The following is a 25,954-nucleotide window of genomic DNA, read 5'->3' on the forward strand; positions in this document are numbered from 1 at the left end:
TGACGTTCTAATCTTATTAATTAACCAGATTCGAAATATATTAGATGTAACAGCGTATACATATAAATGTACGTGAACTATAATGTTTCATCATGTTTATCAAGTCCAAAAGAGAAAACAAAGAAAAAGCTCTTTGAGCTGATTGAGATATAATTAACAGGGAGCACTGACCTTCAGGTCTGAAGACATCTATGGTGACCACAGCGAGGGAGAATCGTCTCTCGCTGGGGTTGGCAGGCTGATCCGCTGCCTCAATGAAGATTGCGTGGCGACCCTCGAGAATCGGGCTGTCGGCCACGGTTATTACTCCGGTATCTGAATTCACGGCAAAGGGCATCTTACCGGTGAAGTTGCCTGGCCGCTGCAGCTTGTAGCGCACTAAACCGTTGGTACCCAAGTCGTTGTCGACTGCGTGAACCTGTTTTTTAATTCGTAAGTTATTTTCTTGACTTTTGAGAGTGTGCAGCGTTGAAAGTTCCCAGCGTTACGAAATTGTAAATATTATATAGTAAATGTAAAAAAACCAATAGTTTATTATGTTATGTAACTTCAATAATAATTTGAAAGCTGTTAAAGTATACTAATCAGCAACTATTAGGTACATTTTATGCTTAATATCATCATGTCGTAAAACAAGTAACCAAAAGTGTAGCATCGGCAATATTAAAATTGAAAAAAGTGATTATTTGATGTAAAACCACATCTAGAAACTAAAGAAATTTACTTTTAACAGAACATTCTAAATTTTTGATATTTTCTTCGAAGATTAAACTTGTCACTAATTTGCACAGGCCGCACTTCCACTTGAAAATTAGCAGTTAATTAGAAGCAGCGGTGCTTGAGTGAATAGTACTTTGTTTTATTATAAGGGCCAACTCTCCTATCTCATTTTCGCAGAGAGCATTGGTCAGCAATCTAATTTATATTCATTACGACAATAATTTACCATGAAACGCTCTATGTGCTGGCAAAGATGTACTACTATGAATAAATTTATAGACATACTTCATTAAGATAATTAGTTCTAATACTGATTTTGCAAACTATATTTTCAGGTCAAAATAGATAATATTACCTTACGTTATTGATATACTCATACAATTTTTGTGTGTTGCATTCATTTAGAACTATACATATTATATGGTCACCAGAATTTTGAGAACGAATTTTTAATCGTTGTTAAATTTTTTATTAAAACTATTAAAACTACAAGCATGTATAGTTCCAAAATAAAGTTTACTCTACTAAAGGAATAAAAACTTTGTAAGTAGATGTAAATCACAATGAGAAATACTGTACAAGAACATATACTGACCTGTCCGAGAATCGTGCCCACTTTGAAGTCGCTCTGCGCTACAAGTTCGAGTAAGTTTCCGGGCACGAATACTGGATTGTTGTCATTGGCGTCGAGTAGCGTCACCTCGACTTCGACCGAGGAGGAGCCGTTGTAAGGTTTGACGACGCTCGGCTGCTTTTCCACGGCCAGGACCTTCATCTGGAGGAAGGACTTTTGCTCGCGGTCGAGGACGCTTTGGTCCTGTACCGTGAGCCATCCAGATATCGGATCGACGGAGAACGCGCCTGATGGATCGTTCAGCTCGTACGTAAATTCACCGTTTACGCCTTGATCGCGATCGTAGGCTATTACCTGTCAACAGTGCACAAAATCAGTATCTTTAAAACAGCCTTTCAGTTATAAATTCCATCAAAAAATTATATTTTATTTTTACAAAATAAGTAGTTGATAAGCATAATATAACGGATGAGTATGCCAAAACAAGTATTTTTTTTTGTTTAATTTTTCACTTCATCTCATTAACCAAGACTGAGGTGAATATTGAAATCTGAAAGCACAAAGTCTGCAGTGTGAGCTTTTTCGCTTTCGCGGTGGAATTCACGCACAAAGAAAATAAAGAAGGGGCCAACCTGAAGGACGCTGAAACCATTGGGCAGGTTTTCGACAATGCTAATGTTGTAGAAGTCGACCTCGAATTCTGGCAGATTGTCGTTGAGATCGAGGACCTCAACCTCGACTCTAGCGCTGGCGACCTTGAGGGGATTGTCGATCTGGCTGGCGTGAATCTGCAGGACAAACGTGTTGCCGGGCAGATTACGCTCGGCGTCAAGGTCGATCGCTCGATCCAGGAAGAGTGTGCCGTTGCGGGGGTCCAGATGGAAGAGCCCGCGCTCGTTGCCGGATATGATGTCGTAGAGCACTGGCACGTCTATATCTCGGTCCTGGTCTATCGCGCGGATTGGCGTCGCGAATTCGATTTCCTTATGAATCGGATGACTCTGCGAAAATGCATAGCTTTTGAGAATACCTTTCGAAGAATGATCGAGTTTTCGTTATCATCTTAACTGACTTGCATAATCGCAGCCTCTTAACTCTTTTGGATTTTTCGACTGTTTAATATTATGTTTAATATTTAGCTTCGTTTACAGCCCCGTCAATAGTTTTTGACAACACCGAAGATTGAAACTCTCGATGCATTGTACATAAAATCGATTTTATTTATATGTTTTATAGTACAAAACGTAAACGCGACTTACTGGCATCGGATAGAATTCGAAAATCTCCGTACGATAAACTTCCTGGGTAAATTTAGGATCCAAATCATCATTGTCGACTACTGTTATTGTAATAGTCGTATTCGTACTCTTTGGTGGTGTGCCGCGATCCTTAAAAAGAATGCAATAGTTTTGGGTTCATAATAGCGTAATATTTAAATTTACCAAACAAACTAAAGTATCGAGTATAATTACATTTGCACTTATGATAAGGACGTATTCTCTATCGCCAATGTCGTAATCCAATGGCTTCCTAAGAATCAAAGCAGTCCTGTGCCCTGATTCTAGAGAGAATTTACCTTGCTCATTACCCTTTATTATTGCATAATGTACATCGCTATTTGGAGTATTAGGTTTATCTTTGTCAAAAGCATGAATTCCCCTAAAAATTGTTAGACCTGCAACAAACGATATTTTGTTAATTTTAATTAGCGAATCATATTCTTTCAAGGTCATTTTTTTTAATTAAAAAAAATTATTTTTTGTGCTATTTATATCGCGTAACACCTTATAATAAGCGAGCTTACATGTACCCGATGAAATGCCTTTTTGCGCAAGTGCGTGAAAGTGAAATAATAATTCAAATAATGTAAACTTTGTAAATCAAAATATCGTAAGTGTAATTGATGTACACGACTTTCTTTCCTTGAACGTATTATGCAAAGTTGAATTTTAAGGGACACAGGTTGTGCCGGCTTTAAAAACGCAATCTTTTGAACTATTATTCTTTCAAAGCACGAAAGTTCATCATTTCAAATAAAAAGTAATTTTGATAAATCTCATGTCAAGGTCAAAATATATAAATCTTAAATAATGCAATATTCAATGAATCGATATCTGAGTTGATTAATATCTAAATTTGATAAGCTAATACTATGCATGCATCTTTTTATTATTACCATAAATATAGTCGGTAATTATAATTACGAATACTTTTTTTAATATCAATATCTATTGTTTTAACAATTTTTTGGCGAAGTTCGAATGTTTCCTTATACACGGAGTGTCAAAATAGTAAGTTTCGATACTAATGCGAGAGCATAATTTTAAAATTACATTTTTGCATGTTTATCAAACCGTATTTTTGACACTGCATGTGTGAGTATCGATTTGCAATTAATGATTCATTATTTTAAACGTCGTCATGACAAACAACTTATTAATAAAGTACTTGCATGCGTTATTGTATTATTACAGACCCTTGGCATACATAAGCATCAATGTCATCCACATAACGATCAAACTGAATCACAATGCATTTATCTGTTGATGACACTAAATAAAGCTCGACGAGTCTTCAACAGAATATGATTTGTCTGGTTTTTATTGAGTTATTACAAAAAAGACATACAAACTTATAAGCGCATTTATAAGTTGGATTACAACATTTAATAGATAAATGTAGAGAAATACTGTTGCAAAAAGCCAAAAATGAAGCCGTATACCTGTAGGTGTTAGCTCGTCTACGGTGACGTGATAAGGCGCGTCGACGAATTGTGGCGCATGGTCGTTCACGTCCTCCACGTAGACCGTCACGGACAAGTGCGATGAGACCTAGAATAAAGGAAGAGGATAGAAGAAAAAAAAGAAAATCCCCCACTCGAGACTAAGTATACATTCCAGGCCGGTGAAATTTATTAACCCGCCTAATTGAAAGAGTTTTGGGATACTTTGGGTGGAAAGTAGGAGAAGATCCTTTCCTTGAAAAGTTGTCCGGTCGGCGGCGGCGGCGGGCGATTCAATCCACCTAAGCTTTCTCTTTCCGCGCCCCTTTTTCCACTCTCCTTACAGTCTTTGCCGCGCGCGGAGGCTCTCTACCCCCGCTCTTCTTTCCCCCCTCGCATATCGCGCATCATCCCTTTGTCTCTATTATGTAGACCAGAAATCTCCTATATTTCGATTTTGACATTTTTTCTTATCTATTCTTTTGCCTATCCTATTTTTACTACTAAACTAGTTTCTTTTTTTCAAAAGTGTAACTAATTTGAAACTTTCCATTATCATTTTTCGTAAAACATTAATTTTCATTGTAATAAAATCACAATTTTGTGTAGTGATTTCAGTCCCCCCAGAATGCGTTCCGTAATTTCCTATTCCTTAAGTATAGATGGTTTTCAAATCATGAGTATAAGATTAAAGAAAGATTGCTGAATTTTGATAATTTTCGGCCTCCATACGAAACAGTTCAAGACACGTCCGATATCCACAGTCAAGGAGGCAAAGTTTAGGTATACAATATCCACGCGCTCGGCGGTCACTCAGACGTAAAACTTTCGCGCAGACTTTTTCCTTGGCAGAAAGTCCGCCGAGAGGAAACGAAGCGCAAAAGAGTTGCCAGACACCGAAAAGGGCTTCAAGGCGAAAAATATAGTCGACGAGAGAGCGCGTCCAAGAAAATCAGCGCGAAAGTCTTACTTCACGGCGCGAATAAGCGAAAAATCACCGCGTAAAAACGCGCGTCTATATCCTCACTCCTCTATACAAAGACTAGCATCGTTCAAATTTTCTACTCATACTGGATGGTGGCCCTATATCCATATACGCGTATATAGAAGCGCGAATGGCATCACGCTGCAAGGGCGCATCCTTATAGACAACGCACACAAGCGCGATACCGACGACTAAATTAGGTGACCGCAGCCTCGCACGCGAGCGCATATTATTGAAAAAGTGAGTTGGCGCAAGGCCAGCGCGGCAGCGAGCATCAGGAAGAGTTTTACGTATCATGCACGTACCACCCGCCGCGCCGCTCGGATGCAGCCCGATTAGCGCTCGAGGGTATTAAAGTTTATACAAAGAGAGCGAGGTGCGGTAAAAATTATATGGGATACTTACCAGGGAATCGCTGCCGTCCGAGTAGTCGCAGCCGAGGCGAAACTTGAGCAGATTACGTGGCGCGTCCGCGTCGACCAGATCCTCCAGCGACTGCGCTAATACCACCGACACGTGCGTTTTGTTTACGTCCTTGTAGGCAAAGTATTTTGAGTCTTCTTCCTGCGAATCACGTTTTTTCTCCTTTATTAACTGCGAGTTTCATGTCAATTCGTAAAATGCAGCTCTGTGCATCGCAAAATATTGACTGTACTAATATAAATTTTTATGAAAGAAAAACAAAAACAACTGCATTAAAGGTCATTTTGTTTTCAAATATATTTATTCGAGTGTCGTTTAAAATTATTTGTCAAATTGGCATGAGTACTGTTTAAGGATGCTTTATTATACGAGCAAATCTGAGTATTATATTTATGACCATTAAATAATTACATAGACGTATGTTAAGGAAATTAAAATTCTCATTTACTTTGTCGACGGGCATTATTGTTAGGTGATTTCGTGGGTGTGCTTCCAGGGTAAGAATCTCCACTCCGACGCGCAGATTCTCTGCCACCCTCACGAACTTTAAATACTCTCCGACCGGATAGAACTGACATCCTGTAACAAAAAAAAAAGTTCGATTGATGATCCATTTATTATCAAAGGGAAATTTTAACCATTGCACCGAAATAATTTAATATTCATTTTTAAAATCTAGTTTTTAAAGAACACTTCAAAGAGAAAGATTAAATTATTTTCCAAGACTTTGATTATTAATGATATGCAACCTCAAGATTCTAATGCAAAGTTCACGAAATGATCTTGGAAAGTTAGTATATCTATATTTTGGTTGCATAATTAGTTGCGAGCAGAAGTTGCGTTACCTTGATAAATCCGTAGGAATATGAAAGATGTATGAGTTTTGCGTTATTTCGCGAATTAATGCACGTCTTATTCTTCCTTGAATATTATTACGTAAGTTAAATTTCATCTATATAATAATACATTTACTCTAACAATATTTTAAACCTTTGTAAAAATTAATATACGTAACAAAATTACTTTCTCACATTCGCATTGCAATATTATTTTCAATCCTGTTTCAAAAATGTTTACTCGATATAATTATCTTATTTTATAAAATAATTCAAAGAAACTTATAAATGAATGTCTGTTGGGAAACGTCCAATAGGGTGAACGGAGTGGAAAAGTAAAACCCCGCATTCGAAAACTAGCATAACAAGTTCTACGCAAACCACCTGATGGAATTTGTCCGAGTAGTCCATATGAAACCTTTAAATTGCTTAATTTCCCAAACTGATCAGTGTACAGGTAAGCCAATAGTTAGCACTTTACCATGCAGCAGGGATCAATTATCTTTCACTTTCTGCGGATCAACAAAAAAGTCTTCCTCGTATGTTCCAACCAAACGGGAATCTTTATTATTTAATGAACGAGTGGAAACAGCTGGAGAATTTTCATTCTCGCTGCACTCATTTAAATAACTCACTCTAATTTATCGAACCAGGACACAGGCCGCAGCCTGTACAATACAACAAGAAATTTCTTTCTTGTATGTGGAGAACGAAACAACGACATTCCGCGAGAAGAAAGAATTTCTCTTTTTTACTCATTTTTTTCGTCCTACGCCCGACTGGCAAACTCATTCTCGTAACAAGCTGCTCCGTTTTTGTCGCGAGAAAAGTCGTTATCTCAGCAGAAATGCGAACGCACCCGAGATTTTGGCTAAAATGAGATACGGCTAAGTGGAGCGTCAACTACTGCTCTCTCGATTTGTGTGCGTATCATGTATACAGAAATAAACACGCAAAGGAGCGCGTGCGCAGACTTTCTCCGCGATCGCGCCGCGCGAAATTTTCGAAAGGAGATAAAATCATCGCGGCCGCTGTTTAGTTATGAATGTAAAGATATTCGGAATTGAAGCCTCATCACATCGTGTTTGCGCGCCTCCGCATTGCTGCCTTGTAGAAAAAGCGCGCAAGCGGACATTGTGCAAAGGTATAGGAGCCATTTGCTAGAAACTCGTGCTGCTTTGATTTACGAGCATTCAGAACGAGTAGACTGCCGCAGTTAAATGTGCACTGCCGCGTGAATCCCCGATCGCTGTAAACTTTGCCGTGATGTAAATACCGTTTCCGTCAAAGCTTGCAAACGATAACAATAAAATCTTTCGACGATTAGCATTCGTTCTAGTTTATTCTTTCGAACACAGGTGGATAAATTTATTCTTTCGAGACAGTGCAGCAGAAGCGGTCCGGAGGACACAATAACTTTGCAAAACGCTACACGCCTCAAATGAAAAAAAAAAAACGATCAGATATAGTGCGCAGTAAATTCTTCATCGTATTATCGGATTAACGCAAAAACAACTGCTTGCATAAGGAAAGAGAAAGAGTTTCGACAGAATCAATTTCACTCTTAATTTTCGAACAAGCTTCGTTGCTTTCCCATGGGCTCTGTGCATTTCGCATTTGAATACAAACATTGCAAGCCACGCATTATGATCTTAAAAAGTCCACGCTCGCAGTGAGAATAGTATTTGACTGGATGCAGGTATATGATCAACTCTGCATCAATAGTTGAATGTGACTGCAATATATTGGGAGTATCGTTCCGAATGCGTGAACAGCGCCACGCTATGAGAATAGAGGATTTTGACAATTGTGACTTGGGTTTTGAAATGTGTTACAAACAGAGAGGAGACAGAGTCGAAAGCGAAAAAGTAGACGACGGGACTCGAACTCGCGGACCCGAGAGCCAGAGGTCTGTGCTCTAACCACTGAGCTAACGTCTACGATGCATTCGGGCGCTATGCATCGTAGTACGGCTCGGCGGACTCTTATCGCTGACTCGTCTTCGCTGCTCGCGTTGCAGACGTGTGCGTCTGTGACAATTGGGGTTTTCAAATTATAAAGATATAAAATTTGAAATGTCGTTATCCGAAAAAGTTGATCGGAAAATTATAAATATAATCTCAATCCATCAATCACACATTTATAATATACGTCTGAAAAACATCCTCTGTTCAAAAATTAATACAGGTAAATAGTAAGAAACGAAATTCCATGTATGAAATTTCCGGGCGTGAAATATCAATGACCCCAGAGCTAGAGCAGTCCCGCAGTTTACCTATCTTACACAGATCGACAAACTCAAACAGCACGTGCGCTCGAGCAGCAACAGGAGCAGGTCGCCTTCGCATAGGCGTGCCGTAGCCGCGGCGATAGTGAAAGGGGCATCGCGAACCGCCGTTTTTTTACCTCCCGGTCGGCCTTTCCCGGCCCATAAGTATACCACTACCTGTGCGCGCCTTCCGATCGCGCCCAGCTCCGTCTCGATATTGCACTCGTCGGCTACCTCTCTGTGCTCATTACTTTTGTATCCGCGCTGCGCAAGCAATCGCACTTGTATTCTTGATACACTTTTGATTGATTGGATTTTCGTGGATAAGTATTGGGCGCAGCTTTTTCCTGGATAATGAACGGAACGCGTATTTGTGTGCACATGCGCGCGTTTACTTACTCTTTGCAACAAGAATTAAATTTACTGCTATAATGTGAATGAGCCTTTATCAACACTGCAATTCCAAGCTGCAAAATTAAACACATGATGGCGAGCCTGCGTACATATAAAATTTATCGCCAAAGAAGTCGGATCATTGCAAGTCTGGTGGGCGAGTACATTGCGCACACAGAATCTAAAGCTATCCTCTACGTAATCGCGAATTTTACGTACACCGTGTCTTGAGGAAAAATCTAAAAAAATAAACGATAAATGGCATGTTGAATAATTCAATGAAAGTTATTTTCGTAATTTATAAATATCATAATCTGGCGAGGCGTTGGCGGCGGCGCGCTCATTGCTTCTCATCGCCGCTCTTTCGACAAAGGCTGGATGCGCAATAAACATAACTCAGCGGCGGGTAACATTCTTACGTTTCAGCAGCCTGCGGCCGTTACACGTTGTTGCGCCTTATTACGACTGCTCCATAACGCCGTTTTAATTGTACGGAACTAGCGAGATAGAAAGAGAAAGAAAGGAGTAATTGCCCATCGCATCACGCCTTCGCTACTCGTTCCTTCCATCGCTTGTCTGCGAACGCGGAGAGAATATAAATACGGGGTGAAAGTGCAACAGCTCTAATGGTTATCGCGGAGCGCACGAGCCTGCTGTTCACGCCCAGAGTCGTGTGTAATCTGGAATTTTCGTGAAAAACGAGTGGGAGCGAAAGAAGTGACCGCAAGAGTAATGCACCGGCGCGATGACAGCAACGCGTGCTCGACTAATCGTTCATGTGGAAGTTACGTAATCGTCGTCAAAGCTAGTTTTTGGCTATGCGTCCGAATGCAGTATGATTTTTGCAGTATTTTTAAGTATTCGCGATTTTGGCTGCTTATCTGCACACGCTCGCAAGTGTATATTATTTTTGTATAGGAAAAAACACTTCGTTTTTCGTGTACTTACGCTCACCATCCATCAACCGTCTAAGTACCTATCAAACGTGCATTTATGCAAATTTCATAGTCCGAAAATCGCAGGTTTGTGTGAAGTACGCATAATATCTGATGAAGCATGAGTGGAAAAGCTAGGTACACAATATCCATTAGCTTATCCTAAAGTAGCTCGCCGCGCATTTTTTGATCATTTTCTTACGTTTACAATAATTAGCAGAAGTATGGGTCGTGTAAGATAACAGCGAGAAAGATTGCTTTATAACGCGATTGCGAGCCAGATCAGAAATTAAGGTAATAATGCAGTAAAAGTCTAACTTTATGACTTTTCCGTTTTTCTTTTCATTTGAACAACGCAAGAGACATTAGGCATGCCAAGTATATGACGGGTCATTTCTATTGTTTGCTCAATGTTTTCACTGGTGGGTTTCTACAATCTATAAACTGGTTTTAGCTTTTTCAATTCACTATAACATTCTTCGCGTATACCGATATTATCATTATTGCTACGTCACAGATAATGGGTCGCGGTATTTCGATGCTTGTTTACAATTTAAATTCGATTTCTTGCGATACTGTGAAAAAATGCTACATAGCAATTATAACTTATTCAGATAATGTCGTTGATTTTCAAGTTACGCTCGCTTATTAAACGAGAAAATAACTCCCACAATCCTGAGAAAAATGATGTATAACTTTCTGTAAAAAGCGCGCTAGTGGAGCGATCCCGGTGACGCCCCAGCGGCTGTGAGCGAGTGGCAATTAAACTGTTCATTGCAAAATGTCGAAAAACGAGGGAAACCATCCTCGCCCACAGCGTGACTCCTAGATATCATCGCGCAGCACATAGACGTCGAAGCTTTGAGGTGTCGCTTGCGCGATCAGCCATCCAAGCCATCCGTCCATCCGTGCAGCCCTGCACGATTGCACAACGGGATACGCGAACTATAACGTAAAAAAAGAAATCGGCCGTGTGACACGTAACCGTAACCGTTACATGCATAGTGTACGTTCAGGGCCCGATCCTAGTCGTCATTAGTCGGTATATTAATTACAAGCGACCATCGGCGTGCGTGCATGCGACGGATGGCCTACATACTCCACGGAAGGACCTTCGTAATGGGGTTTTCGCGCTGCTTTCGCATGATGCGAGCTGATTCCCGCGTAATCAATGCTGGGAATATGTTCAGCGGTATTTGGGATGTATATTAAGCGAGCAGTGAACGACTCATTTGTCATGCTACGCTAGTATGGCGTGGAGGTTGTTTCTTATCATCTTGCCTGGTCGGTAGTTTCCTTTCTATTTTTGGAAGTGATACCGACCACTTTGATCATCGGACGTTATTTCGAGAAATCGCGCTATTGGCGAATGTCGATCGAAGAGACATTTTCCGGCAATTGATCGATTGCACATGTAAGCAGTTTGTCGCCTAATTGAGTCTGGATTTCAGGGCTGCTGTTGCTGGCTAGACGACCGCTTCGTCACGTGTTTCGCGCGATTTTACGGACTTCATTCCTTTTTTAACGGTTTGAGCAAAAATGTACATCGGAAATCTTTTTTAATTAAACAGAAAAAATGCGATAGCGCGATAAGAAGAATCGAGGAGTCGTTTGTTCTTTTTTATTTTCTTATTTTCCAACGATTTTCGGTAGCAATCTACCTGTTATTAGCGTAATCCGATCTATAAAGCAACAACTGAGCAGTCCCAAACGCTCACACTTTATACAGCGCGTCTCGGCCGCTGTAAAAACAGGAATGATCGAAAGTAATTAGAGCAAGTGCCCTGATTTCACAAGCCGCGGCAAAAATAATTGGAGTTAAAGAGCCCTGGAAAGGGTTGACAGGAGATAAGCCACGAGCGTTTAGCGCTCTTACCGGTGCGTGCGCGCACGCGACTCGTGTCCCCTGACGGCGCGTCTAATAAGTACACACGGAAACGCTCGGCGTAACGCAAGCAATGCAGAGATACTACGTAGAAACACTTATATGTTTTTTTACGCTGGACCCGGAAACCCATAGAAAGTACTTATACGCAGCGCGCCACTTCACGCACGACTGGTCTGGTCATTCGCGTTGATCGCATCTGTGTATAACGAACGTACGCATATACCTGTGCAGTTACTTGTGTGGGATTCTAATAGAAAAGGCTCTTCCATAGCGCTTTACGCGTGGACGACTTTGATCTGTCGCTTGATAGCTGCAATTAGCTGAATTCCTGAGTTCTGCTTCGATCCGTAAGCAATTGTATTTAAGCTGATATTTATCTCTTAATATAGAACTCTGTACCTATTATGTAGACATAACTTCATGCATTTAATAATATAAAACAGATCTTGTTGATCAATTTCATTTCTCCCAAATCATTCTATTTGCTTGTACGACGAATGCATACTTTACAAATTTTTAGGTGTATAATTAGCAATAATAACTCTGTAAGTATTACGAAAAGATTGTAATGCCTACATTTTATGATCATCATAACAGAAATTCTCAAAATCAATCAATGTTTTTTTTTATATAGCGCCGTAAATGATCCATTAATACAATTTATGAAAATTTCGTTCGATAAGTATGGAAAATGCAGCTCATAAAAGAACAAAATACAGGTGATAAATGTGCGCCTTAGTATAGACACAAAATAATGAATGACATGAGCACATAACTGGACTACTAAGAAAACAAGCAAGACATTTCGTAATAGCACACCGCTGCACACATTTTTTCGGGTGAAAATCCAGATTTTTTTTTCATTCTCTGCGCACATTATCCATGCCGCAAAGTGCGCGAACCACACTGGATAATTTTAGGATCGATAAATTCTCGGCGAAAAAATATACGACGCCGCGTTGCGTATGACGTAACGAACGAGATATAACGAGTCTTCGTTTCGTTGACCATTATATGCCTATACAGCATCGAGTCGTAACGACGCAAGAACGTACGATGATAATTAGTGCAACTGGCGGCTAAGCTCGGAAAAAAGAAAAAAATTAATAAGGTGCGCGTGTGCATTGTGTGTGTGTGTGTGTGTGTGTGTGTGTGTTTGTCTGCGCGCGCGTGTGCGGACCCCAATCTCACGATCTGAAATGGAAATTATGGGAAAAGTCCGCGGAATCGTGAGGAAGTCGTATCGCGAGCAACCCATTTTTTCTCCTTCATTTCGAGAGACCGCCTCAACGCACGAAATCGGTTTAGTGTGCGCCGAACAATGTGGACTAATTTTTACAAGCAAAGAATTTGTCTTCGCTAATGAGGAGCTCAGGTTTTCGTTTTTTCTTTGTTACTACTTGAACCGTTTGATTTTCAAACTGCGTAAAATGATTTTAAAGAGTAGTGTTACGAACTTCTTGTTGCACTAACAGAAACAAAAATAATAGTCTATTAATTTTATTTAATAAAGAATGGTTTTAAAATCATTAGCGAGTCTTAGAGAAAAGAAATATGAACATTGTTATACGAACAAATTAAACTATTAATTACTAGTATTGTATATTAAAACTTTAAGCACGTGTACTTTATCTGAAAAATCATTGCTTTTAAATTTGGATACAATATGCTGTATAACTAATTTTGGATGATTTATCAGAAAGCTATATAGTATTAAAGAATAACAAGGAATAAAAAAAGTGGTTCCGGCCGGGATCGAACTGGCGACCTTCTGCGTGTAAAGCAGACGTGATAACCGCTACACCACGGAACCCGTATGCTGACAATTCACAATCAGATACTGCAGAATTTAAGACGTTCTAATTTTACACATAAACTATTATGATAGCCTATTATGTAACCCATACATCTTATCGTTCTACTCAAACCATTCGTATCTGCAATGATAAAGGCACGAAGTATACCAATTATTTTTCTTTATATTATTATTATACCCTTACCTGTTGTTAAGTGAGGCAAAATTGTGAGTGTTATTAGCAGGGCTAAAACAGCGCCGCTTTTGAGAAAACCGCTTTCCGTTCTTAGCATGTTTTGAACTCGTCTTCTTTATTGGTAGACATATCTGCGACAAGAAAAATTAATTAAATTATTAAAAATAAAAATAAAAACAATGTAATAATTTTTTTTTATTTTCTCTGAGTCATTCTACGAAAAGTTTGACACTTCAAGGTCGAAAAATCGAGATTTTGAATTTTGGAGGGCACACGCATAGCAGACCAAGTTTTTTATATGCTTTAAGGGCCAATTACTAATTGCCGAAAAATAGCCTTTATTGCGACCCGGGTGATTCATTACTTGACCGAACGAGCGCATTAATGGACAGCTGAGCTCAAGATCTTAAATAAAAAAAAATTTCGAAAATTACCCTCCCCATCTAAGTTGCGAGCAATTTAAAATAGGACAAACTTCGTCAAAAATGCGAACATTCGAAAAAAAGTAAAAATTTTGGCTTTTCAGGCACTTTTTCCCATTTTCGACAATTTTTTTTTAATTAAAGATTTCGGTCTCAACTGTCTATTAATGCCGGAAAAATAATGCTCGCTCGAGCAGGTAATAAATTACTCGAGGCACAATAAAGGCTATTTATTGGCAATTAGTAATTGGCCCGTAACTTTTTGTTAGCATATGATTTGGATGTGCTACCCATATTTTTTTACATATTTAAATTCATTGGCACGTAGCATTCTCCAACTAAATTTATAGGTCCAATTAATAAAATATTGTTTTAATATACAGTATATTTGCCTGCTAATGTATTAGGCGGTTTTTCATACATAATTTAATATATAAGTTTTTGATGGTTCATTGCCCAAAAGTTTGCAGACCCCTCTGTTTTTTATTATAAAATACGAACACTGCCGTCAATTTTTTTTCACAGAAACTCACGAATGTTTACATGTATTCCTAACCATCAAAACAACAGGCTATTCATTAAATAGGTCGCTCGCGCAATTTACGAAAAATCGATTTTTATATTGTAGTTTTTTACTAGAAAACCGCTCGACGAAATCGTTTAAAAATTTAGCAGCAGATAGCTTTTTTTATGACGAATCACCAAATAAAATTTTGAAGCATTTGACTACATTGTTTTAGAGATATAAGGCATCAACAAATTTTCATAAAAAATTGATACCTTAATATCTTACGAACCATAGGGTTTTGAAAGCTGTGCAATAGACTTAGCCAAAACCCATAACATATCTACTTTTTCCGAAAATCTCAAGTGCAATAAGGCCTTTTTACGTACGTAATCGAGGCACAAAACAACTCATTTTTTGCTGTTTTCGATTTATTACTGAAAAAATAAGTAGTCAAATAATTTGAAATTTTAATGGAACATATTTTGACACGTGGTTTTTTCGCGGGGTTATGATTTTTAGTTTCAGAGATAGGAATTTAAAAAAAAAATCACCAAGCGAGGAAAAGTAGGTAATTTTATTCTCTTTCAAATGCATTCCCACACAGCATGAAAGATTTCAATGAAATATTTCGAAATATTTCAGTGAAATATATCCATGGAATATTTCTGAAACCTTCCAGTAATATTCCATAGAAGAGCTATCAACCGACTCAATGGAAATATTTCGTGAAATATTTCAGAAATATTCCATAAATATTTTGTTGGAATCTATGAAATTCCTTTTTAAATATTTTAATATGTTCTTTAGGAAATCTTACATAAATATCATAAAATATTGCTCAGAATTATTTACTTAATAATACACTGAAATATTTTGCGGAAGATTTTTGAAATCTTTTTTAAACATTTCTTTGGAACTTTTGTAACGAATTTTTAAACATTTATCAAAAAATTTATGAAATATTCCATAGATATATCTTGTAAACTTTTACATAATTATTTCTTCATTATTACAATGGAATATTTCTTAAAATATTTATGAAATAATTCTTTAATATTTTATTGGAACTCTTAAAATAAATTTTAACTCTAGCTGCCTGAGTTAAGTGTACGTATTGCAGAGCGTACGTAGATTCGCAGGTAAGTAATTAAATAAATTGAATATGGATTTGTTCAGATTTATTAATCCGTCTTTACAGCTTGGAAACCCGACAGAGACTAACTCGTTACCAGTGCAAGAGCCTTTTTAAAAGGTTTGTAACTTTGTTTGTTTAATCTTTCCTCCATTGTTCTCCATGCGTGCTCGATGCGTGCTCCGCCGTATGTGCCAACATAAACACCTTATTGTTGCAGGTCTCGAGAAGCCAAAGCGATCGATACGGCATGCAGAAGGCGATCGATAACAAGCGATGAATAAGCGACGACTAATACGGCTCATATAACTCCTCCATGCCCAAGTTGAATGACGTCCTCGTTATTTGTTATCTCGGTATGTTGTGGGCTCCTGTTTGGACTCCTGCTTTTACATGAACCCCTGTTTTTACATTTATATTTATAGATAATGAAAATTATTCCAATTATTAGAATCAGTATGACAATTATAAATGACGCTATTGATGTATGGAATTCGATTCCGAATTTTGTGAATTTTGGTGTCTCCATCGTAGGTACTGCTTGCGTTTTTAGCGGTTCGAATCTCCGTTGATGATCCTCGATGATCAATGGTTGAACTTCCGACACCTTAAGTTCTCCGAGATTGTCGACCACCCTATGTCCCTGTATCAACAGATTGTTTCCTCCAAAGATCTTCGTTCCAAAAAATGTTTCCTTGTTCTTGTTATTTTCGATTTCTGTTTTATAATTACTGGATATCAGCGTCAAGTTGTTTAGGAGTGGATACGCCAATGCTAGAGGCGCATTTATTGAAATTGTTATTGTTTTTGCGTCTTCTGCGAGGATTTGATAGCATACATAGTCGCTCTGATAGATCAATTGACATCTTCTTGAAAATAATTTTATTATCGAGCCATCCAGCTTCCACGGTATCGTTACGATCTCCGTCTGATTATTTCGGTTAATTATAGCAAGTCTTTGAAAAAGGGAGAATTCAATGGAATTTAGGATAGGAATTTTTATGGTATAAATTATGGAATTATGGATAGTTACGACTGATCCCTGAGCAAATCGAAAGTCTAACAAATTATGATAATGTGATATTAACTCTTTTTGGGAATAAAGTTCTAATAGATGTGTCTTTATACTTAGTATTTGTTCATGGGTTAATATTTCCAAATTAAATTTTTCATCGATGAAAACGAATGATCTTTTTATTTTCCCTAATAGATTTAGAAAATGTTGCTCCTGCACAATAAGAATTACAACTGTCTCAATTAATTCAAATCGCGTATTTTGATCGTTAAGAGTTTTCATAAGATTCCGTAAGTTTTTGTTTCTCTTTCTGTCTTTTATACAATTCGTCATAGAACGGTAAAATTTCATTTTTCCGTATTTCATTATATTCTTCGGTTATGTCGACTCCAGGTTCGATGACATGCTTATGCAGTTCCTCATATGGTCCATACAGTAGAGTAAACGGTGCAAAATTTGTTGATGAATGAATGCTCTGATTATATATTAGGATTGCTGTAGTCATATGATTCTTTATTGTTTCTCGAGGATTTTTATCGACTAAAATACTTAATTTTTCTCTTAAAGTTGAATGTAATCTCTCTATTGGTCCATTTGACGTGTGTCTATTGATTGTAGTTTGATGATATTCGATTTTGTGTATCCGACAAAATTCTTTAAATACAGCGGAGTTAAATTCACTCCCATTATCCGTAGTAATTTTATCTGGGAAATTGTGATGTGATGCGAAATGCCTCAGTTTGTTTAATACTGTTATAGCATTCCCATCCAATAGATGATAAGCTTGAGCGTATTTCGAAAATATATCAATAATTGTCAGAAACTTTTCTTTTCCAACATGAAAAACGTCCATATGTATGTGCTGTAAGGGCCTATTAGCGATAATGGGTCCATACTTTCCTGTTTCGTAAGGCTTTCTCTCATATTTGTGTTCTAAGCATAGTTCGCATTGGTTAATATAGTTTTGTACGAGCCTATCCATATTTAGTGTATATAACTCTTTCTTAAAATGGGCTATTGTCTCTTGAATTCCATTATGGGTTCTATTATGATATTCTTCAAGTTTCTTCAAAAAATTATTTTTGTCTATTACGGGTGTATAAGTGTTAGTTTTAATCAACTTTAGTTTTTCATTGAAATGTTTTAGCAGTACTCTGTAAGCGATCATTTCCAAATCATCATTTGTAAAGTAAATCCCGTATTGTTTGTCTGGTTTTACGTTTTCATTTAGAAATTTTAATAATTGTGTTTCAGCTTCATCCTTGTTTATCTTTACCATATACTGAATCTTGAGCTTATCTTTATTTACTTTCGCATTGTAGTCCCTTCCCGATTTTATTATAATGCTATAATTAAATGCATGAATATTTTTGTCTGTTATAGGCAATGAAAACACTGGATCTTCTACAGCAGTGTGAGCTGTTTCTAGATCATCGCCGGGGCTCTCGTCCACTTCCTCGATTCGGCGCGATGTTATATCCGAGACTTGAGGAATCATTGAAAGTGAGTCATCATTCTCTTCCTGATTATTTATTTCTATTCTGCTTAAGGCGTCAGCTACATAATTTTCACTTCCTTTCTTGTATTTAATCTCATAATCATATTCCTCTAATTTTATTTTCCATCTAATCAAACGTGAATTTGGTGTTTTTAAAGACCAGAGCCAAGTTAGTGGTTTATGATCTGTTTCGATTGTAAATTTCCTCCCGTATATGTATGGTCTAAAATGTCGACACGCCTCGACTATAGCTAGTAGTTCTTTTTCGATGGTCGAATAATTTTGCTCAGCTGAATTCAGGGTTCGTGAAAAACATGATATGAGGTGTTTATCTTGCGATAGAACGCTACCAATAGCGACATTTGACGCATCAGTTGTGACAGTGAACATTTTTGTGAAATCTGGATAAGCTAGTATTGGTGCATTGACGATTAATTCTTTAAGTCTATTGAATGCTTCTATATATTGTCTATCCTCTATGTTTATTTTTTCTCCCTTTTTAAGCGCTTTCGTTAGTGGTTTTGATATTCTAGCGTAGTTTTTTATGAATTTTCTATAAAACCCTGTTAATCCTAGAAACGCTTTAATTTCTTTTTGTGTCCTTGGGATGGGATATTTTACGATGGCCTTGATTTTATCTGGGTTTGGTTTAATTCCTCCTGGTGTAATTATATGTCCCAAAAAAGGTACTTCTTTCCTTAAAAACTCACTCTTATCTAATTGCACTTTCAAACCGTATTCCCGAAGTTCTTCAAATACTAATTTTAGATGTTGTAGATGTTCTTGGAGAGATTTTGAAAATATGACTATATCATCCATGTATACAAAGCAAAATTTGTGTAAATATTTTCTGAGAATTTTGTCCATTAATCGCTGGAATTTAGCTGGTGCATTTTTTAAACCAAAGGGCATACGACGGTATTCGTAGTGTCCATTTTCTACTGTGAATGCTGTCTTCTCTACTGAATCTCGATCAACTGGTATCTGATGGAATCCTTGTGCTAGATCTAATGTTGTAAAATATGCGCATTTTCCTAAATTCTCTAAAATATCGTCCATTCTCGGCAATAGGTATTTATCCTCAATAGTTTTATCATTCAACTTACGATAATCAATAACCATTCTCCATTTCTTCTTTCCACTTGCATCTTGCTTTTTGGGTACTATCCAGACAGGTGATGAATAAGGTGAATTACTTGATTGAATAATTTCGTCATTTAATAATTTTCCCACTTGATCTTGAATAACCTCCTTCAGGTGATATGGATATTTATAACTTTTGACATAATTCGGATTTTCGTCCTTTGTCCTTATTTTATGTGTGACTGCATTTGTGGCTGTTAATTTTTCACACTCATTATAGAAACAGTCTCTAAATTTCTGACACAAAGCTATAATTTTCTCCTTTTCCTCTTCATTCATGTGTTCCGTTCGGATTTGCACTTTTGTCTCTTGATGATTGCTCAGTATAACCATTTTACATTTATCCGGCATATTGTTTAAATAATTAATTTCAAATCTCGGTGTGCTAAATATTTGAGTTCTATAGTTAATATTTGCTTTTAAATTTTGTAGGTCCTTGTGACCTATTAGACAATCATATGTAGAATGCCAAGGAGCAATTAAAAATGTAATTGGTGTATTGTCACCTAACTCTTGCAAAATCGGAAAGGTGAGTGCATGTGTCCCTTGCGTTATTTTATGCAAAGATTTAATTTCGAATTTATATGGAAAAACGTAATTTGAAAATAAATCGTAGGCTACTTTAGGGTTAATAATCGATGATGATGCTCCCGAATCTATTAGTACTTTAAGCGATGGATTTGTAGTTATTATGTGTGGTAGTTCGGGCGAACTGCCTATGTTATTTAAATTTACTATGTTTCTTCGGTTGGATCGGAATCCCGTTGAAAATTTTTCATTTTCTGAATTCTCTTGATTTTCATAATTGTCGTCATTCACGTTAATATCTTCTTGCTCCTCATTGTAAGCATCTTCCTCCGTTTGCTGCTCCTCTTGATAATGCAACTCTTCGGAAATGAAATTCGGTGGTCCGGTACTCCTAAAGAATTTATTCTGAGGGACAAAATTATTTGACCGGTTGCTCTGATTATTATTTGGCCGATTGGTGTTTCTGGTATTAATCGACATCGGTGTCGGTCGATTTTGCTGAATAGGTCGTCCGAAATTATTTGCAAATGTCGGTACAAAATTATTTTGTGCAGTTGCGGGTCTAGGTGCAAATGAAAACGGACTTTTATTTGCTCCAGAGTTATTGAACGGACTATTATTTCTCTGATTCATAAACGGGCTTGTACCCTTTGAATTATTGTTTACATTATTGGTTTTTGGTTTACTTTCGCGTTGTCTCGCGAAATTTAAACATGCAGCTTGTTGCTCGTGATTGTCAAGCTTTCTGCATTTTATCAGACAAGCCTCTATATCCGCCAACTCGAAATGTGTAAGATGTGTGTGATACGGCTCTTTTATTCCGTTTATAAACGTATTTTTCGCAACATTTTCGTAAAACCCAATCTTCATACTTATAAAGTTACGGTCTTGATTGTTTAAGTTTATATGTTCTTTTAGCTTATTTAAACGTTGTTTAATTTCATCAGCATACTTTTCATAATTTTGATTCGATAGTTGAAAACAAGAGCTAAGTTTATTGTATAGCAGGTCCTCCGAGCTGGGATCGCTATATCTATTTATTAAGAGATTTTTACAATCATTCCATGTTGCTGGATCATTCGCGACTATTAAATTTAAAGCTTCTCCGCGAATTCTTGATTTAATTAACGCAAATAGCGCTGTATTTAATGCTTCCTCTGCAGTGACTAAATTTTCAACAAATTTATCGCATGTTTGGAGAAAGTGAGAAAGGAGCTTTGTTCCTCCTTCATAAATTGGTATCGCGTCACGCCATATGGCTAACCTCAATTTAAATTGTTCCACTGTGATTTGCTGCGCCATTTTGCTCTCAAATCAGTCGTATTTAGGGATAAGGTAAAGATAGGTGAATAGGGAATTTCAAAGACTTACTCTCTTCTTTGATGATTACAGGTGAATCTCTGTTCGAAGGTGGGCCTCAAACTTGACGTCCCAAAAGTACTGCGACGAAGGGGTTGAAACACCAGCCGCTTCCTCTCTGATGATTTCCGTCACGGTATTGGAGGAGAATCTCGATTCAGCAGCCTCGCAGTATCCTGTCCGCAGCGCCAGTTAAGTGTACGTATTGCAGAGCGTACGTAGATTCGCAGGTAAGTAATTAAATAAATTGAATATGGATTTGTTCAGATTTATTAATCCGTCTTTACAGCTTGGAAACCCGACAGAGACTAACTCGTTACCAGTGCAAGAGCCTTTTTAAAAGGTTTGTAACTTTGTTTGTTTAATCTTTCCTCCATTGTTCTCCATGCGTGCTCGATGCGTGCTCCGCCGTATGTGCCAACATAAACACCTTATTGTTGCAGGTCTCGAGAAGCCAAAGCGATCGATACGGCATGCAGAAGGCGATCGATAACAAGCGATGAATAAGCGACGACTAATACGGCTCATATAACTCCTGCGCATGAATTCACACTGGATCAATTATGTGTTTGTACCTGCTGTCAAACTATGGAGTTATTCTTTATATTCAAAAACAAAAGGGGTTCGAATTAACGAATTAACAGTTTATCCGCTTACATGATTTCAATTATTTTTCGTATAATTTGATCCAAAAGTTTAATATTACTAACATTAACAATAACTTTGCTTTACGCGCCACAACATGGCGGCAAGTCTTTTGTTGATTGGGCTTTCAGAACAAGGTGGCGCATCGGCTTCGCAGTCGCATAGACAGTGAACCATGGCCATAAAAAGAAGAAGTAGAAGAAGGTTAGGACGGTCATGACGTCAGATATCGCTTTCCTGATAGTCATGACCGATCTAAGGAGTCGTATCTAAGGACTGTACCTTCAAGCAATTCGGGAACATTTGAAGAATATTTCACGGAAGATATGTGGAATATTTCTGAATTATTTCAGGTGAAATATTTTATTAAATTTTTCAGAAATATTTCTGAATCATCATTTCACTAGTAACTTATAGTGATTATTAAACTTAGAAACATTTCAGAAGTGTTTCTCAAATCTAGGAAAGAAATATTTTATGAAAGCTTTCTTGAATATTCCGGAATTATTTTACTGCAAATTTTCTAGTAAATATTAAACACATAAATAATTCTGAATGAAATCAGAATTATTTTAAAGAAATATATTTTGGAAGCTTGCTTAAATATTCCAGAATTATTTCAAATACAAATTCCAGGAGACTACGGGCTAAGAAATAATTTTGAAATGTTGCTTAAATCTAGGAAAGAAATATTTTATGAAAGTTTTCTGGAATATTCCAGAATTGTTATACTGAAAATTTTCCGGTGAAGATTAAACACTGAAATAATTCAGAAATAAATCAGAAATAAATCAGAAATATTTTAAAGAAATATGTTACGGAAGCTTGCTTAAATATCTAGAATTATTTCAAATACAAATCCCAGGAGACTGCGTGCCACAAAATAATTTAGAAACATTTCAGAAATATTTCAAGGAAATATTTCATGAGAGATTTGCAAGGCGGGGCATTTTATGAAATGATATTATTGCAGTAATATTTCTGAAATATTTCGTGAAAAATTTCAGAAATATTTCTGAATTCTTTAAAAAAATATTTCAATATAGGAATTCGAGGGACATAACATTATTTCAGAAATATTTCGTCGAAAGATTCCTGGAAGATTTCAAATATTTAGTTCCAATATTTCCGAAATATTTCGGAAATATTTCATGCTGTGTGGGTTACAGCTAAATTGTTTGTAACAATGGGAATTAAAAAAAAAACAAAATAGTATGTTTCAAAAATAAATATTCGAATTCAGAATCCAAAAATTTGTATGCATGTCAAATTTTATTGATACTGACGGAGTAGTTCCAAAAATATTACGGTATATACATACACACACATCCATACGGACATTTTCTAAAAACACTTGATTTGAACTTCTAACACGCCAACAATTATTTTCTAGAAGTTATGACAAAACTCAAAATTTTACTATTACAAAGCTTCCTCTAGGAGGAAGCAAAACTTGGTTTGGTGAGTGTGACCTCAAAATTACAAGAGCCCCATTTTTCGACCGCGAAGTGTCCGACTTCTCGTAGAATGACACATATAACAAAACAATTTTCTACATAGCAAAGCTTGTTTTTAAACGTTTCTAAAAAACTTTTCTTCAAACTTTTTAAAATCTGGAAATGTCCGCTCTCATGTTTCTTTGGCAATGTTTTTCTGAAAACGCTCTGAACTCTATATAACACTAAAGTGTTGAGAAAAGAACTAGCGCGCCACGCGCGGCCTTACGGCGATGCAAGGCACGCAAAACGCTCGCGCTTCGCGTTTTGCGCATAAGGCACGATCGCTGACGCTCGCGCTTCGCGTTCGTAATGCCTGTCGGTGCTTATACAGTATTATCCTGTTTTTTTTTCATTATTGTTGTCAAAGTTTTGATTATTACAAGGTTTTCTTCTGGCGGTCATCAACACTATCATCAAAACTACTGGAAAATTAGTAACTTATTTGTATTTGTATCAATTATTTATTTTTGTTTGTAGATATTCTTAAAATATATCTTATTTTAATTTTATTCTATTGTAATTTCAGATAAATAATACAATACTTTTGTATCGCAGTTTTCAAGAGGAAGTAAACAAAAGGATGATATTTCGTTTGTAGGACTTTAGTGTAGTATTTAGCATAGTTTAGAGGGATGTAGTAAGCTACTTAGAGCCTTTCTTCAATCTAAGCAATTTTCTTTATTGAGTTTAGGTTTTTCTAGTTCAGTATATACACTTGAATTTTGAAAGTGAATTGTACTGATTCAGCTTAAAAGATTTAATTAATATAGCGTACGTCGTTATATGATGCCAAGTTACACGGATTGTATTCGGCGATTACGTATTTCCTAAATTATGCATTTTTTATAATTTAATTTAAAAAGTGGTTTAATTTTGTATATATGTATGAGATAAAGGCCAAAATATAACTTTCAGCTTTTAATAATATAGGAAAATTGCTAAAAATAATTGGGTTGGATGGGGCATGTTGCACCGAAGTTATTATTGAATTTATGTATAAAAAAATCGTAGACGCGTAATCCACGGCGCGCCGGTGATAGCTGTTCGCCAAAAATATGCACATAAAATGCCGCTCGATCAGCTTGGCTGATAGATACGAAAGTGATTGCCAGCGTCCGCAGCTCGCTCTCGCATTTACTCGCATCGGAAAATATCGGGTCTATCGCGGGCTTGCCTCGACAGATCCAATCAAATCGCGCGCTTGTCTTTGCGCAAATATTTTATACATGAACGCATCAGGTATAGTATGCACAACCTCTTCTATATTTGTGAAACCCACGTGTATCCTGGGAACTTTGAGAGGAGGCATATGTAGATACATGGATACATGTATATTTGCTGCGGTATACTCGAGTGCTCATCGCATTTATTCGGCGGGGAACGTATAACGTTATTCCAGGGCTCGATTTACAGATGCTTTGCATTGAATTTTCACGCTGGGACGACTTTTACCATTACGTGCTTGACTCCTAAACGAAGACATTGGTTCACTTCATTGTTTATATTACAGGATTTTAATACATCGGCAATAAAGAAGATCTTATAAACTGCCATCACGGTTAAAGTTTTACATAAATAAACATGTTTCAGAACATGTACCTACGTGTGTGTTCTTTGTTAAATCTTCTTACGTGTACTTATTTATATTTTTACACTTTCGGTGACGCTGACATAGCTAGCATATATTTAATATAAAATCCAGTCTCGATATTCTATTATGCTGGAGCGAGTATGATGCCAATCTCTCTATAAAAGGTGTTGATCCATAAATTCAGAGATACGTAGTGTCATAAAAATAAGTAATATACCGGGCTTATCCCCCTAAATACTGAAACAGTATAAAATATTGAGAACAAAATTCTCGAGCATTTATGTAAATTACTTTTTAATTGTCAATTATCCGCAACTCTCAAAATTATTAATTATCATAAATATATTTTATCGAAACAAGAAACGTTTACCCCTGTGTATAAACAACTTACACTAAGAACGTTCATATAATAAGAAGTGTGTTCCAATATTCTGTAGGTAAGTTATCAAATATTATTGGAAATGAGAAAACGATCTTCGTGATTTTGAGGTTAGGGCGGTATAACAACATTTTTGGTCCTATAAACACGTACTCGCTCGCCAGTGTGTACGTATATGCGCGTATACGTACGGTAAATATCTTAATATCTTTAGTTTAAATTTATTACATGAATAATTAATAATTAGTTTAGTTTGTATGTTTAGGTAGTTAATAATATATAAGATTTGAAATTTTGGAACTAAATGTTCACTTAGGTGAATTACTCGACTTGCACGCCGAAGATCCCAGGTTCGATCCCGCCCGCCGCCGCATCAATAATTTTTATTTTTTTATTTGTTTCAGCTTTCTCTTCTAATTTAATAATTGCTTAAAACTTGTAATATATAATAAATAATAATGTATAATTAGAATATAATAATTGCTCTCTGACCATTAAA

At 36.9% G+C, this 25,954-nt stretch overlaps 1 protein-coding gene, 1 long non-coding RNA gene and 1 other non-coding gene across 7 annotated transcripts in view; 1 reads left to right on the forward strand and 2 right to left on the reverse strand.

Moving 5' to 3' along the window:
* Nucleotides 1–25,954, forward strand: part of LOC116738579 — a 189,409-nt gene that overhangs the window by 128,425 nt on the left and 35,030 nt on the right. The window lies entirely within an intron of this gene.
* The window catches only part of LOC100115568 (cadherin-89D), a 71,325-nt gene that overhangs the window by 17,881 nt on the left and 27,490 nt on the right, over nucleotides 1–25,954 (reverse strand). For 3 of the 5 annotated variants that reach the window (XM_008219763.4, XM_008219753.4, XM_008219769.3), the window contains exons 1-10: nucleotides 21,354–21,874; nucleotides 13,746–13,867; nucleotides 5,873–6,003; nucleotides 5,407–5,565; nucleotides 4,017–4,125; nucleotides 2,767–2,969; nucleotides 2,554–2,682; nucleotides 1,927–2,295; nucleotides 1,316–1,648; nucleotides 172–418 (exon numbers count right to left, since the gene is read on the reverse strand). In XM_008219763.4, coding sequence (XP_008217985.1) covers nucleotides 172–418; nucleotides 1,316–1,648; nucleotides 1,927–2,295; nucleotides 2,554–2,682; nucleotides 2,767–2,969; nucleotides 4,017–4,125; nucleotides 5,407–5,565; nucleotides 5,873–6,003; nucleotides 13,746–13,833 — 1,768 coding nt within the window. In that variant the 5' untranslated portion in view covers nucleotides 13,834–13,867; nucleotides 21,354–21,874. Of the gene's footprint in view, nucleotides 1–171; nucleotides 419–1,315; nucleotides 1,649–1,926; nucleotides 2,296–2,553; nucleotides 2,683–2,766; nucleotides 2,970–4,016; nucleotides 4,126–5,406; nucleotides 5,566–5,872; nucleotides 6,004–13,745; nucleotides 13,868–21,353; nucleotides 21,875–25,954 lie in introns of those variants that run through there. The other 2 variants (XM_031928701.2, XM_008219756.4) reach the window with 1 other exon arrangement.
* TRNAV-UAC lies at nucleotides 13,486–13,558 on the reverse strand. The gene has a single exon. It is a non-coding gene; the product is annotated as a tRNA-Val (tRNA).

Source organism: Nasonia vitripennis, chromosome 4 (genome assembly GCF_009193385.2).
Source record: "Nasonia vitripennis strain AsymCx chromosome 4, Nvit_psr_1.1, whole genome shotgun sequence".
Classification (NCBI taxonomy): domain Eukaryota; kingdom Metazoa; phylum Arthropoda; class Insecta; order Hymenoptera; family Pteromalidae; genus Nasonia; species Nasonia vitripennis.